Here is a 15,563-nt window from a genome sequence, read left to right as displayed (position 1 = left end):
ATTACCCTGGCAGCCAGGGTTCTTGCTCTTTGCTGGTCGTCCTCATCTTCAGCGATTATTACTTAACTAACTCTCCGAACTCATAATGAAACAACAAAAGAGAAAGGGAAGCAGAGGAAATTCAACTCTCCTGCATTAGCATTCAGCACTACCGTATAAAAATAATATACAAAATGAAGCTGGCATCAATATAAGGCAGGGGTGCTCGATTACAGTCCTCAAGCCCCCCAACAGGTCAATTATTCAAGATATCCCAGCTTCAGCACAGGTGGCTCAATCAGTCCCTGCTTCACCACAGGTAGGCCAATACAGTATCACACTTTGGTGGTAAGAAAACTGGAAGTAAAGGTCTCCCTTAGAATCAAAGAAAACCCTGATAGGGCTTAGAAATCCAGCTCAACTTCATAATGTACAGTATGTGGAGAATGAATGAGAACCTACAGTATGGGTAGGTGCGAGCAGGGAACTAATGTAAATGTACAAGCTTGAAGAGAGAAAGAAAAAGTACCTGCACTCCAAAAATACCCCCAAACAAGGAATTAACTTTGAATAAGTATAAATAAAATAGATATAGGTCCTAAATAATAACCAAAAAAAACTGACAAAGAAAATAAGTTAAAATTTTTTTAAAAACGATTAAAAACGAACAGAGCTGCGTGTGTGCTCTCAGGTGTGATCTCACTCTGATTTATTGCCTGTGATGGTATAAATAGCTTATCTTAATTATAATATAAATGATAAGGCTACATAGATGTAGAAAAGACTTGTGATCTGTCTGATCTGTCAGTTGGTTGGGGGAGGTTAATACTCGGATATAGTGGGCGTGCGCAGGGTTGTTGACAGATTTCCCGGGGCCCAGGACTACAGTTCTGACCGGGCCCCCCCCACCGTCAGCACTGTTGCGAGTCCCATTTCACACCTCGCGAGCCCCTCCATTTCACACCTCGCAAGCCCCCTCTATTTCCTTCCCTCCTTCCATGTATTTCTCTCCCCTCTGTCTCACCTCTCACTCTCCCCCCTCCATCAATTACCCCACTCTCACTCAAACCCTGCCCCACCGCCTCACATGTATTTCTCTCCCCTGCGTCTCACTCTTACTCCCTCTTTTCCTCACTCACCCACTCTCCTCTCACTCTACCCCCGTGTCAATTACCCCCTCTCACTCAACCCCCTCCTCACACTCATTCCCTCCCCCCTCACACAATTCCCCTCACAAAATATATACAAAAAAAACCACCACCCAATGCAAAAAACTTCCCACCTCCAAATACAGTACATACAAAAAAAATCCCCACCCCCCAAATATATACAACCCACCACCACCCCAAATATATATATATATATATGATGATACCCATCAAGGTTGAAACATGTATGTGAGTAGGTCTAATGGCTTTGCATCTCATCCCAGCCTCTGTTTAAAAGCTGTGTTTAAAACAGCATGCATTGGCTTGAGGATTGGCTTGTGTAATACGAGCTTGAGACAAAAGGTGGCACTGAGTGCTCATTTGCATGTCATTTCCCAGAATCCCTTGCTGCAGTGGAAGTGCTGTATGCTGGGTGACAATGGGGAAAGACAGGGTTGCAGACCTGTCTAAGACATGCAAATGAACATACAGTAATATTTACAGTTGCTATATATATATATATATATATATATATATATATATATATATTTATATATATATATATATACATACATACACACTCCCCATACATATATATGTATATAAAAAAAACAATACATATTAGAAAAAAAACAAATACATAAAACCCACAATACATATTAAAAAATACATATAAAAATAGACCCAAATACTGTACATATAAAAAAGACCCCAATACATATAAAAAAAACAATGCATATATAAAATAAACCAATACATATAAAAAGAAACCCAATGCATATAATAAAAAGCCAATACATATAAAAACCCCAAATGTATATAAAAAACCCAATACATATAAAAACCAATGCATAAAAAAAAAAAACAATATATATAAAAATAACTCAATATATATATAACCCCCCCTCCCCAAATACTTAAAAAACAGACTTACCTTGTGGCTGGTTAGGCCGGGCCCGGTGTCTGCGGGGGGCCCAGCTGCCGGTCCTCTCGCAGCCGGCCTCGGCTATCCTTAAGCTGCAGGCCTCTTCCATTCTGCTTCCATTTCCCACGTGCTTGCAATGCTGGCGCGCGCGCCATGCCTCCCTCTGCTACAGCGTGCCAGAAGCTGAGCCAAGCTTACTTGCGGCGGGCTGACATCACAGAGGCCCGTCGCGCACCGGTGTTGGAAGCTCAGCGTGGGACAGAGAAGGAAGAAGCCTGCAGTTGAAGGAAAGCCGGGGCTGCGAGAGGAGCGGCAGCCGCGCCTGGCCAGAGATTATAACCAACTTGCAGCGTCGGCCGGGCTCCCAAAAGACACCGGGCTCCCAAAAGACACCGGGCCCGGGACACCTGTCCCTTCTGTCCCCCCTGTCGGCGGCTCTGGGAGCGCCTGTCGCCTGAGCGATCTGTAGACTTCAGATCGGTTGCGATGGGGAGGCATGGCGGACGCGTCACCAGGCTTGTTTGCCCTCATCGGCTGAACTGCTCACGTGACGCGGTCGTGACGTGCCCATGGCGTGAAAAAACAAAAATGTTTGTTGGCTCAAAATTCTGCCGTGCGGTCGCTCTAAATCGCGTGCGAACTATGGCCACTGCCATAGAGCTGCTGCTTTATGTTCGCACCGCGTGCGCATCGTCACTTGCAATATGGATGCAGCCTTACTGTTAAAGGGTGTGGAATCAGTCATATCCTTTGTTCACCCTTAGATTCTTGTTTAAAGGTAGTAGGTATGAGAGGGCTATCACCAGTTAGCAATGCATACTGTTATTACTGGCTAAATGTATACTTTGATCTCAGGCCCGTAAAGAAGATACACCCTACCTGTTACTTTACAGAGAGGGACTGTGTTTCTTGTCCTTTGGATATAATAGATATAGCTATTGTAGTTTGCAATATGTATGCTAATGTATCAGTGTGGGCTATTATCATGCTGACATGCGATATCCTAACTCTAAATTACCATGAAGACGAGTATTCTTGTTGGAGATAGGCAATGATCCTAACTTGATCATGTTTTAATTATCATGATAAAGATATAGTCAAGGTAAAGAAGGTTATTGAGAATATGTTATTCTACTAGATGAATGGGGAAAAGAGAAAACCTTGATTTAGCCTATTGGGAGTTAAAGTGTTCAAGGTATATATCCACTTTGACTCCCTCTGTAGCAATTTGTTGCCCCAGTCACTACCTCTTCATTCATGTGGTATGTGATCTATACCCTGGATGTATATACAGTACATCCAATCACATCCACATTTCCTTTATGCCTTTCCTGGACATGTCTGGATATGTGGGTATCTAGGCTGTTTTTAATTGTTCCGACATGCTCTAAAATCCGCCTATGAAATTGTTAGCCAGTTTTTCCCACACATTTGATACCACATGAGTAGGACGCTAAATAGATGACCAAGAGTTTTGCAGATGATAAAGCTGCACATCGGGTAAGTTCTTGTTTTATTGTTCTAAAAATGTTTACTGGGGGGTGATTTACTTGCATGCTTTACAGCTCCCACACTTATAGGTTCCCATGTTTTTTTGAGGAAGCCAATTCCCCAAGTGTTGGATGTTGGTATTCTGAAAGTGGCTGTTAACCAAAATGTCCTTCAGATTTTTTTTGAGCGTCTGCTCACCACAGTTGGTTGGTATTGGTGTTGGTTTCAGGACTTCTCTTAATTCATTGTCTTCTATAAGAATGGGCCAGTACTTACTGAAAATATTTTACATTTCTTGGCACTATGAGCTATATGTGCCAATGGATGTGATGGTCTCTCTCTCTCCCATCTCTTTTTATATCTTGTAGGAGGGTATCTCTCAGGAGTTTTTGTGGTGTTTTGATATGCCCTTTTGACGTTACTCTGGCTATACCCCCGTTGAGAGAATGTTTCTCATCAGATCCGCCTGAATCTTGAAATCTTGAGGGTTTGAGCAGTTCCTCTGAATCCTCAGGAACTTACTTGTCGGGATACCTCAAATCAGTGGCTGAGGGTGATGGCTATCAGTAACTGTTTGTTACAGTTTTTGTGTGGGTACATAGTTACATAGTAGATGAGGTTGAAAAAAGACGTACGTCCATCAAGTTCAACCTATGCTAAATTTGGACAACAGATACTTTATTCTATATCTATACTTACTTATTGATCCAGAGGAAGGCAAACAAAAAACCCCATTAAGGGGAAAAATTAATTCCTTCCTGACTCCAAGAATTGGCAATCGGATTAATCCCTGGATCAACATCCTTCCCATGTATACTTATTTGGTATATCCCTGTATACCTTTCCCATCTAAAAAGATGTCCAACTTTTTTTTGAACAAATCTATTGTATCTGCCATCACAGTCTCCATGGGTAATGAATTCCACATTTTAACTGCCCTTACTGTAAAGAACCCTAGTGTTTAACACTCCTTCTGTGCCAATGCTTATCCACACAGGCAATATATCAAAGTGAGATAATGCCTGAGAGCACACAAGCAGCTCTGTTAATTTTTTAAGTTGGTAGACTTCGTTTTTTTCGTCATTATTTAGGACCTATATCTATTTTATTTATACTAATTCAAATTTAATTTATACCCTTTGTCGGGAGTATATTTGGAGTATAGCTAGAGGAGAACTCTTCCCTTTTCTCTCCAATTTTGCTCCCTTGGAATCATAATAATTCTGCAATTACCTTAAAGCAGCAGTCCAAGCTGCCGTTTAAAAAAAATGTTTTTCCCCTTTAATATGTGCATCAATACAATCCACACAATGATAAGTAATTGGCTAAGTTGCGATCGATCCATTCTCCTGTGATCGATGTTGGCTCAGGGGTTCACTAAATGGCAGCAGAAGTGGAACAAAGATGCAAAGTTCTGTGGGGAAGATCTTGTGACCAGCCAGTCACTAGATACAATTGGTGCACTGCTAGAGAGAGGGCAGGGATCAAAAAGGCTTGTGTCAGAGCCGGTTTCAGAAGAGGAAGGGGATATGACTTTGTACATGGTTGCTATAGAAACAAAAAATGTGCAGAGCCGGACACACGCACACGCACACACAATAACTGATATACAGTTCCCACTGTAATCAGAAAGTTTCCAATGAAGACAAACCATTTGAAAGTTGTTCAATTGAACAATTTCCACTGATATCAGATGGAAAAAGGAATAAAGCAGCTGCAGTATTCAGCTAATAGACATGAGTGCATAATCCATTCCAGAACCTTACTCAGAAGCCTCAGCTCCTTCCCACAACAGAGAGACAATACAATAATATACACAATTTCACAATAAAAGACAAAGAAGATTCACTTAAAATGCGCATGCTCGGCACACACCTTTTCTTTTCTATTTGTCCCAATTCCTATTACCTTCCTGTCACTTTGAGCCCCTCTTGTAAGTATCCTTTGCTCCCCAAGTTGGAATACACCGAAGGTAAGACGGTCCTATCGATAAAATAATATTTATGTAGCCTTCTCAGAGAAGCAGGAAAATATGTATCGTAAGGTGTGATCAAACCCTGCTTCATGCGTTCTGTTCTTAAAAGGTAGTTCTTAAAGCAGCAGTCCAAGCTGCCGTTTTTTTTTCTCTCCCTTTAATATGTGCATCAATACAAACCACAGAATAAGTAATTAGCCAAGATTCGGCTCGGGGGTTAACTAAATGGCTGTCAGTGCAGCAGAAGAGGACCAAAGGTGCAAAGTTCTGTGGGGAAGATGATGTGACCAGGCAGTCACTAGATACAATTGATGCACTGCTAAAGAGAGGGCAGGGCTTAAAAAGGGGTGTGCCAGAGTCTGTTTCAGAAGAAGGGGATGTGACTTTGTAAATGGTTGCTACAGAAACAAAAAATGCTTGTTACATTATAATACATAAAAAAATAATTCAGAGTTGTTAAAAAAAAATGCTACAACTATTTTCTCACTGACTGCCCCACACCACTGGAATGCCCTTCTCCTCAACATCCGACTAGCACCCTCTCTATCCACCTTTATGACCCACCTCAAAACACACCTGCTTAAGAAAGCATATGAGTAGCTCCATGGCTGATAATTAACACCTCATACATAAACCTTGGCCCCTTGCAGACGCACTTACCAAAACGCCCTCCTACTGTCTCTATATGTTCTTCCTACCAACCATTTAGATTGTAAGCTCTTCGGAGCAGGGACTCCTTTTCCTAAATGGTACTTTTATGTCTGAAGCACTTCTCCCCTTTGTGTTATTTATATTATTTATAAGATTGTCACATGTATTACTGCTGTGAATCGCTATGTACTTTAATGGCGCTATATAAATAAAGAAGAAGAAGCAGGCACACGGTCTTACTCAAAAGGAGGTTTAATATGCCATAAAGTCCAACGTTGGACTTTATGGCATATTAAACCTCCTTTTGAGTAAGACCGTGTGCCTGCTTCTTCTTCTTTGTACTGGATCATTTGGGACTACAGGAGCTCCCCAGGACCAGCGCACTGGCAGCTAAGTACCCCACCTCTATTACCATTGATATTGAGTGCGTGTCTCATCCTCTGGCTATATAAATAAAGACATACATACATACAGTACAGAACTGATTTATTTAAAAAAAATAAAAAATAAACACATGTAGGATATTGCTTGGTCTGCAGCTTTAACCTCGTAGTGCTGCATGTTAATTGTTGCAGACCTGCCTGAGACATGTGAATGTGCTCACAAATTATAGTTTTATTTACTGTACACTATACGGTGAAGGGTATTGTCACTTTTTTACACATCATAAATTATTTCATGTTAATTATACATAAAACATACATTTTTACTCTAATTGTTTTCTGCAAGTAATGCACTTTGTGTAAGTAATGCACATGTGATATTATTTTATAGAAAAAAAACCGTCTCAATCCTTAATTGTACAAATTCAATCTTTTCCAATTACAGGTTTCACAACCCTACTGTGCAAAATACTATACCTAAACCAAAATATCCAATAAAGGAATCAAATAAAACATACAATACCCGTCATATTCTTGAAGTTCACATTCTTTAAGTAATGCGAGAGCGTGTCCTGCATAATTCGTTTCTACAAGAAAGAAAGGCATAACATATAAATATTGAACATTTTAAGCACAAATATATTCAAACACATTTTTGCAGTTATATGGCACAGAGACATAGTGAAGATATGCAGCGATCAAAAAACAAAATTCATGCTTCGGCGTTTGCATTTCAATCAGGGGAAAAAGGATTATTATGATTATAGTGAATGTCTAAAAGCTTTGTTTTAAATATCGTTAAATATATACTGACATGAAAATGTTCAGGTCTGATCAAACCCACGATTTGAGAAAAAAAAAACACTTCAATAAATCTCAATTCATGACATAAGTAGACTCATAGATGTCTAGTAGATTTGTAAGATTTCGTGGTGGTTTGTTTTAAATGTATAATTGTCATTGATTTGTTCCACAAAAAAGATAAATAGTTGCAGCGCACTCTTGGGACAGAAAATTGAAGAGTTCCCTACAGTGGCAAGAAAAAGTTTGTGAACCCCTTAGGATTTTCACATATTTGAAACTTAACATGTTATTAGATCTTAATATAAGTCCTAATAATAGATAAAGATAACCTGATCAAACAAATGACACTGTGACAGGGTGAATTCAGTATGCCTGGGAGACCTATGTATAGGTTTACAGTCCAGCAGTGAGCTGGTTAATCACAGCTTTGAAAAGGCTGGGTTAATTAACCAGGTCCCAGCTGCCTCGTTAAGGGGCTTGAAAAACACACTTGACTTGTGCAGGGTTCTTCCTGACTGAACTAGAGAAAGACATGCTGAAGCTCTGAAGGGAGAAAGCCTGCAATAAGGTCTGTTTATATTGGAACTCTTGCTCTTCTGTATCAAGGACTTGAGAAACCGTCACGGGTAAAAGACTTATGTTTTTGTTAACCCTTTATATGCTGAAGAAAAGCTGTTATTTTTGTTCCATGTTTTTGCTGGCCTAGAAAAAGCCTATACTCAGAACAACCACGTGTCGTTGCCTTGTCCTTGTCCGTGCAACATGTTCGAAGTGGGATGCTGAGCTGCCCCTGCATTTGAAAAGCCACACACAGACAAAAAAAAATATGGATCATTTTGTAAAAGAATTTGTGTGAACAGGCCAGGCAAAACCAACTACTACTGCAGCAGCAGGCAGAGCAAGATGAAAAACAGGCAGGGCAAAATCAATCACTACTGCAGCAACAAGCCCAGCTCCTATCCCAGCAGCAGGCAGCACAGGAGGAAATGCAGACCAGGCAGACCGGATTATTACTGCAGCAGCAAGCCCAGCTCCTTGCCCAGCAGCGGGCAGCCCAAGAGGAAAACCAGGCCAGGCAAAACCGTGAAATGGCCAAACTACTGGTTCGGTCCCCTTATGCTGCCGGACCATAACTTCCAAACAACCCCCCAGTACACATGAGGAAAATGAGTCCGGCTGAGGACCCAGAAGCTTTCATGTTAACCTTTGAAAGGGGTGCCGTGGTCCATAGATCACTGGGCAACTGCTTTGGCCCCGCTTCTCATAGGAGAAGCCCAGGCCACATATAAGGATCTACATACAGAGCAGGCTATGGTCTATAAGCAGGTAGAAGCCGCCATGCTGATTCACTTAGGCCTGAGCCCAGAGATCTCTGTTTATCCAACTAGTGGAAGAGGAAACGGATCTGGGTCCTCAGCCCCCCACAGAGGAACACATGTGGGGACAATCAAATCCCTAGGAGTACTTTTGAAAAGCCCGCCAGCCGAGTCTCTGCGATCGACTCCAGAGATTGTCTGGTACTCAGATCGGGCAGTCCCCTTACATAGACCTCAGTTGCCTATGCTTTACATGGAGCAGGGCTGCCGACCAATGACAGCGTGGATTGTGAGGTAGCAGCCAATCACAGGGGGAGGGCTCGCCCGGCTGCACCGCTGGGAAGGCGTCTGCGGGGAACAAAGGCTCTACCCCACTGAGAGTCCATCCCCGGACCTTATATCCAGCCCTTTCCTGCTTACCATTTGTCCCCAGCACTTTGTCCCGATCAGGCATTTCTATGCAGGCAGCTCAGGTAAGTGAATTACTGAGTCTGCCTGCAGAGAAATGATTACACAAACATTTACAGTACTGGCTTGCTTTTCTAACTGTATGGGGAATACACATCAGTTTTGAGGAATTTGGGCCAATTCCACCTTACAGAACTGCTTCAACTCAGTGACATTTGAGGGCTTCCTTGCATAGACAGCTCGCTTCAGGTCCTGTCACAATATTTTCATGGGGTTTAGGTAGGGACTTTGACTAGGCCATTCTAAAACACGTAATTTCTTCTTCACCCATTCTTCTGTAGATCTGCTTGTATATTTTGGGTATATTTGGGATCATTGTCTTGCTGCATGACCCACTTTCAATAAGCTCACGGGTGGATAGCCTTACATTTTCCTCTAGAATCTAATAATAATAGCATGTTAATGTATAGCGCTGCTAGTTTACGTAGCGCTTTATAGAGACATTTTGCAGGCACAGGTCCTGTGGAGCTTACAATCTATGTATTTAATGCTTGAGGCACAGGAAGATAAAGTGACTTGCCCAAGGTGACAAGGAGCCGACACCGGGAATTGAACCAGGTTCCCCTGCTTCAAACACTCAATGCCAGTCAGTGTCTTTACTCACCGAGACGCTCCTTCTCCTTCAGAATCTGCTGATACAATGCAAAATTTATGGTTGTGTCAATAATGCAAAAACAGAGAATAGGGAAGCCCAGAATGAATGTTGGACTATACTGTACAATCAGAAACAGAGCTGAACTTATAACAAAATAGATGGTGTAAACTGTATACCAGACCTAGTGCTCAAGGGATGTAATCCCAGTCAAAGCACTAGTACTGATTGAAAACAGTTTTCTTTTGTGTCAATAATGGCAAGCCGTCCAGGTCCTGAGGTAGCAAAGCAGCCCCAAACCACCACACTCCCACCATGCTTCACGGTTGGTCTGAGGTTCTTCTGTCCGAATCCCGTATTTGCTTTTCGCCAAACATAACGTTTCTCAATGTGGCCAAAATGTTCTACCTTTGACACATCTGTCCAGAGAATATTGTTCCAGAAGTCTTGTGGATCATCTAAGTACTCTTTGGTAAACTTCAGATGGGCAGCAATGTTCTTTGAGAGAGCAGTGGTTTCCTCCTGGCTATCATTCCCTGAACACCATTCTTGCTCCGTCTTTTTCTTATAGTTGATTCATGAACACTCACATTAGCCAAGGCGATAGTGGCCTGCAGTTCCATGGATGTTACCCTAGGGTTCTTTGCAACTTCCTGGATGATGTTCCGGTTTATTCTTGGAGAGATTTTGGTAGGGCAACCGCTCTTGGGTAGAGTGACTGTGGTCTTTAACATTCTTCATGGGTCTGACAGTGGATTTGTGGAACTCCCAAATCCTTAGAATGTTTTTTTTAGCCCTTTCTAGACTGATCAGCATCAATAACTGCTTTTCTGAGTCCTCAGAGATGTTTTTTGATCGTGACATGACGTGTTTCCACACACCTGTATCGTGAAAACCAAACTCCCATTTCTGATCTTTATATAGGGTCAAGCCTCCCAAACTCATACCTGAAGATCTGCCCAATTATTTAAACACCTGATTCTAATTATTCCCTTTAATTTAGCTGATAAAACTAGGGTTTCACTTTTTCACATACCCTGACTCCTTGTCTAATTCATACATCATTTTGTTTCAAAAGACATGGAATTGGTTAATATAAACCCTATTGGATATTTAAGAAAATACTGTTTTTGATTCAAGAAGGTTATCAGGGAAAAACTATGGAATTTCCGTAATTATCATTGTGAACCCCAAACTGTGTCTCCCCATTGTAGTTTTTAGGTATGTAATTGCCACAAAAAAGCTAGAAAAATAAGGAATCTGACACTAAATAATAATGCTAAAGAACCAAATACCGGTAACAATGAAATAAAACACATGAAGGTGGCACTACAACATACCAGAATATCTATCGCCTAGAGGATATGAATCTGTCACTCTACATTGTCCTCTTTGCCTGTTTCGATGCCCTGTGTAGTAATTTAGATGCCAGTGCAGAATGGATAAGCCATGCTGCAGATGGTAAAGAGCATAGCATCCACATTTTCTATTTTCTGGGGCAGCTTTGCCAGAAGACACTGACACAGCTGTATCCACCCATCAAAGATTTCTGTTGACTGACATGACACGGGCAGATGGATTTTTTTGTGTAAGAATGTGCATTATTATATGCAAGATTACATCAATCTTTCATGCCTGTCTATCCCCGGAGAGAGTGCGGTTTAAGAATGAGATACAAGGGCTACGGTAGTCTGAGTGTGGGTATACTAGAGTTATTTATCCAAAGATGACAACTGCATTTAAAAATAAGTTATTTCATAATATTGTATTGAAATCCTTCTTTACTGCTGCAATAGTATTCTTGGGGGTAAGGAATATTGGAGCTGCATAAAAACTTAAAACCATAGACAGAACATGAAACACAGACAGAGCTCAGTGCTACATCCATTGACACAAATACACAGTACAGTGTATATATATATATATATATATATATAATCTCTTTTGAATAAAATGATCTTTTAGTTTAACTCTTTGGCCAAAGTGTCGTAAGCCCTTGAGCCCCTCCAAGGCAGACCACGTCTCAGGGGTCCTAACACTAATATAAATTCTTAATAACCTGTACATTACCAGGAAAAATGATTTAGAACTATGCAACTAATTTTGACAGATTTATTATAAGTCTGATTGAAGCTCTTATTAACCTGTACAATAGCAGGAAAAGCAAAACATACAGAACCCCTATAAGCTCATATTGAACCCCCAAAATAACCACAATATATATGCCTACAGTATAAGTGTCAAAGAGGAGTGCCACTCCTCTTTGACACTTATACGCATATATATATGTTGTGGTTATTTTGGGGGTTCAATATGAGCTGCATAAAAACACCAGATTTATGAAAGTTAATAAATATATATTGTTTTAAATCATTGCATCACATTGGTAATGATAAATAACTCTCAAGAAAGCAGGATTTCCAGGAATAATATACTAATTAGCAATGTAACTATTGCTCTCTTCAAAGACACACGGGCATCTACAGTACTGGCTGGTGAGTCAGTTAGTAAGAATTACCTAATAAGTCACTATTTTAGGGTTTGCTTGCTGCCATCTTCCTGTTGGTGGCTAAATCTGACTATCTCAGGAACCACTTGGGTTTCAAAACCCTTGGAGTGAAACAGACCCCTATTTACTTTATCATTCATATCAATGAGGCCCAGATCCAGGAGTTAAAACCTTGTTAAACTTTTTTTCGATATATAAATAATATATTATGCTATGAGGTTCGCAGCTTTACATGCTGTACACAATTTAACCCTAGCTTGAAATATTTTCTTTTAGTTTTGAGGTCTCGAATCTCAGACAAGTTGCTTGTGTATCAAACATAAGTGTTGGCAAGCTCTCATTATGTAAACCTGACTTTTACTACATTATTGAAAAAAATACGTTATTGAAAATAATCAATTAGCATACCATTGTTCAATATTATGTAATATTTCAGGCAACATTAGAATTAGAAGGCCATATTTACTAAGCAGTGCTATGTCATACGGCAACTACTGGTGCAGGAAGACACCTTATGGCCCAATCAGTAACATTAAGAATGTATAGTCTGCTGAGTAGTTAATGTCTTGTTTCAGTCCTTTCCTTTAAAAAAGGCATTCTTCTTGCAAGCTCCATTGCTATTATGTACAAATAAATACTCAACCCCCTTTTAGTTTAATTTGGCTGTAGTTTCCATCTTTTGTATTTTTCAGCCAAACTGCAAATTAAAAAATAAAAGCCCTCAGGCTTTTGTGATGTGATACTGTACCCTTCTTGGTTAATGATCATTGTATGTATGTATGTATATGTATGTATATATACAGGCATACCCCGCTTTAACATACGCAATGGGACCGGAGCATGTATGTAAAGTGAAAATGTACTTAAAGTGAAGCACTGCCTTTTTTTTCACTTTACAATGCATGTACTGTACTGCAATCGTCATATACGGGCATAACTGATGTAAATAACGCATTTGTAACCAAAATAAATACAGTAGGCTTTATTCAAATAAAATGAATGGGAGCAAGCAAGGAGGTCAGAGGCGCGCACGCGGGTCAGTACTGTATAGCAGCTCCCTCCTTCTTGCAGTCTCTCCCTCCTTCTCGCAGTCTCTCCCTCCTTCTCACAGTCTCTCCCTCCTTCTCGCAGTCTCTCCCTCCTTCTCGCAGTCTCTCCCTCCTTCTTGCAGTCTCTCTCTCCCTCAGTCAGTCACGCACTCTCAGTCAGTCAGTCACGCACTCAGTCACACACACACTCAGTCACACACGCACGCACGCACTCAGTCACACACACACGCACTCAGTCACACACACGCATTCCGTCACACACACACGCACACACACACGTACTCAGTCGTACACACAGTCACACACAGTCACACACTGTCACTCAGTCACACACACACACACACACACACTGTCACTCAATCAGTTACACACACACACACACACACACACACACACACACACACACACACACACACACACACACACACACACACACACACACACACACACACACACACACACATTGTCACTCACTCAGACACACACAAGCAAAGATTGCAGCAGAAGATCTTCTCCTCCCGCTCACTGTTGCTCCGTAGTTCACATCACATGCAAAGTTTCGCAGAGCTCTGAGGATGGAGGAGGGAGGAGGGGGGAGAAGGAGGTAGGAGGAGGAGAGCGGAGGAAGCAGAGTCACGGGCTGCAGTGAGTGCGGGCGGAATCACTGTTTAGCTGATGATTTATGGAGCGTGAGTGCAGGGGGAACGGAGACAGATGGCAGATGGGAGGGGGAACGGAGGCAGATGGGAGGGGGAACGGAGACAGATGGGAGGGAAGAGGAAACGGGGAGATTGAGCGCACCATAATAGGGACAAGCATGAAGGAGGTTGCAGGATAGTTGAGGTGCGCACGCCGCCACCGCATGCGCACGCCGCCCCCTGGTGTCCGTACTCACGAAGCACGCGTACGTACACAGGGGTATGGTGCAACTAAAAATAAATGTACGTACTTGTGAGTGTACGTAAAGCGGGTGTACGTAAAACGGGGTATGTATATATATATATATATATATATATATATACAGTGTTCGACAAACCTATACATTTGCACGTCCCGGGCGAGTGGATTTAACATCGTGGCGATCTCCTATTGGCCCAGGCATCAAACGTTTGGTACTAGGTGGCGAGTAGATTTCTTTGTTGGGCGAGTAGATTTTTTGGTGATTTGTCGACCACTGTATATATATAATATATATATATATTTTAGAGTATAATTTTTCTTTTATATTTAAGAACATAAAAAGCTTAAACATTATGCTCATACTTAGAATCTTTTGGTTTTACTTCACAGATGGGTGCTCAACTTTAGCACACTTTTACTCCCATTCATAGTAAAGACGTGCTAAAACGTTGCCCCCTTTTGTGAATGAGCCTTAGTAGGTCAACATGCTGAAAGCCTGTATCATTGGTCTTGAAATATATATGTCGTAAAACAGCATCAGATTACCCGTAAAATGTGTTTAGACCAAAGTTAAATATTTGAAAGCAGGTAAAACATTTTGGCCAAAATGTATTCAATTGAGATAAACACTAGCGCAGGTTATGGCCCATTCACTTGAATTAGCCTTAGAGTGCACTAAAGCTTAACACCACTTAATAAACCGGGCCCTTTATGTCTTACTATATCTCTATGAATTCCTTATATTTGGTATTCTAAAATGATAGATTACGCTAAATGAATACTGTACTTTTCTGCTCTTTGAAACACATGAAGTTCACACCATCGACCTGTAAGAGGTGCTAAACAGAAAATAGCTGCCAGTGCAAATTTGACCGCTGACAAAAAACAGCAAATGACCTCTAGTTTCTTGGAAGAAGTAAACAATACAGTATGTAAATTATTACTGGAAATGGTTTTGAGTCTTTGTTCCAATCCAAATCCATGATTTGAATGTGGCTCCAATGAAGAGAGCTAGTATCAATTTCCATTCATATGAATGGGAGTAAAAGTCTGCATTCTTTTATGGAAGCACAAGTATTATTTTTCATAGCTATTAATTAAAGGTACTGGTTCTAATCCGAATAATCACAGTGAAATCCTTCTTGTTTTCTTTACTTTGGAAAAGTATAAATGTAAAACATTTTTGCATGGAAAACGAAATGGCCACCACTTGCTTTATACCTCAAAAATGCTGTTATTTTCTCTTTTTAGTTAGGGGTTGGCTTCTGACTAAACCCTAACAAAAATCTGTGTGTGTTTTTGTATAGTCTTTTCGATCTACATTTTTAAAGCTACTAAACCTGCCTTAAAAAACAGCATATAAAATGTCAGGG

At 40.9% G+C, this 15,563-nt stretch overlaps 1 protein-coding gene across 7 annotated transcripts in view; it reads right to left on the bottom strand.

Annotated features, from left to right (window-relative positions):
* The window catches only part of CERKL (CERK like autophagy regulator), a 291,588-nt gene that overhangs the window by 174,751 nt on the left and 101,274 nt on the right, over positions 1 to 15,563 (bottom strand). For all 7 annotated transcript variants that reach the window (XM_075608917.1, XM_075608915.1, XM_075608912.1 and 4 more), the window contains one exon: positions 7,076 to 7,139. In XM_075608917.1, coding sequence (XP_075465032.1) covers positions 7,076 to 7,139 — 64 coding nt within the window. The remainder of the gene's footprint in view (positions 1 to 7,075; positions 7,140 to 15,563) is intronic.

The sequence above is a fragment of the Ascaphus truei genome, chromosome 7, assembly GCF_040206685.1.
Source record: "Ascaphus truei isolate aAscTru1 chromosome 7, aAscTru1.hap1, whole genome shotgun sequence".
Lineage (NCBI taxonomy): Eukaryota > Metazoa > Chordata > Amphibia > Anura > Ascaphidae > Ascaphus > Ascaphus truei.
The sequence above is the reverse complement of the archived record's forward strand: the minus strand, read 5'-3'. Positions and strand labels throughout refer to the sequence as shown.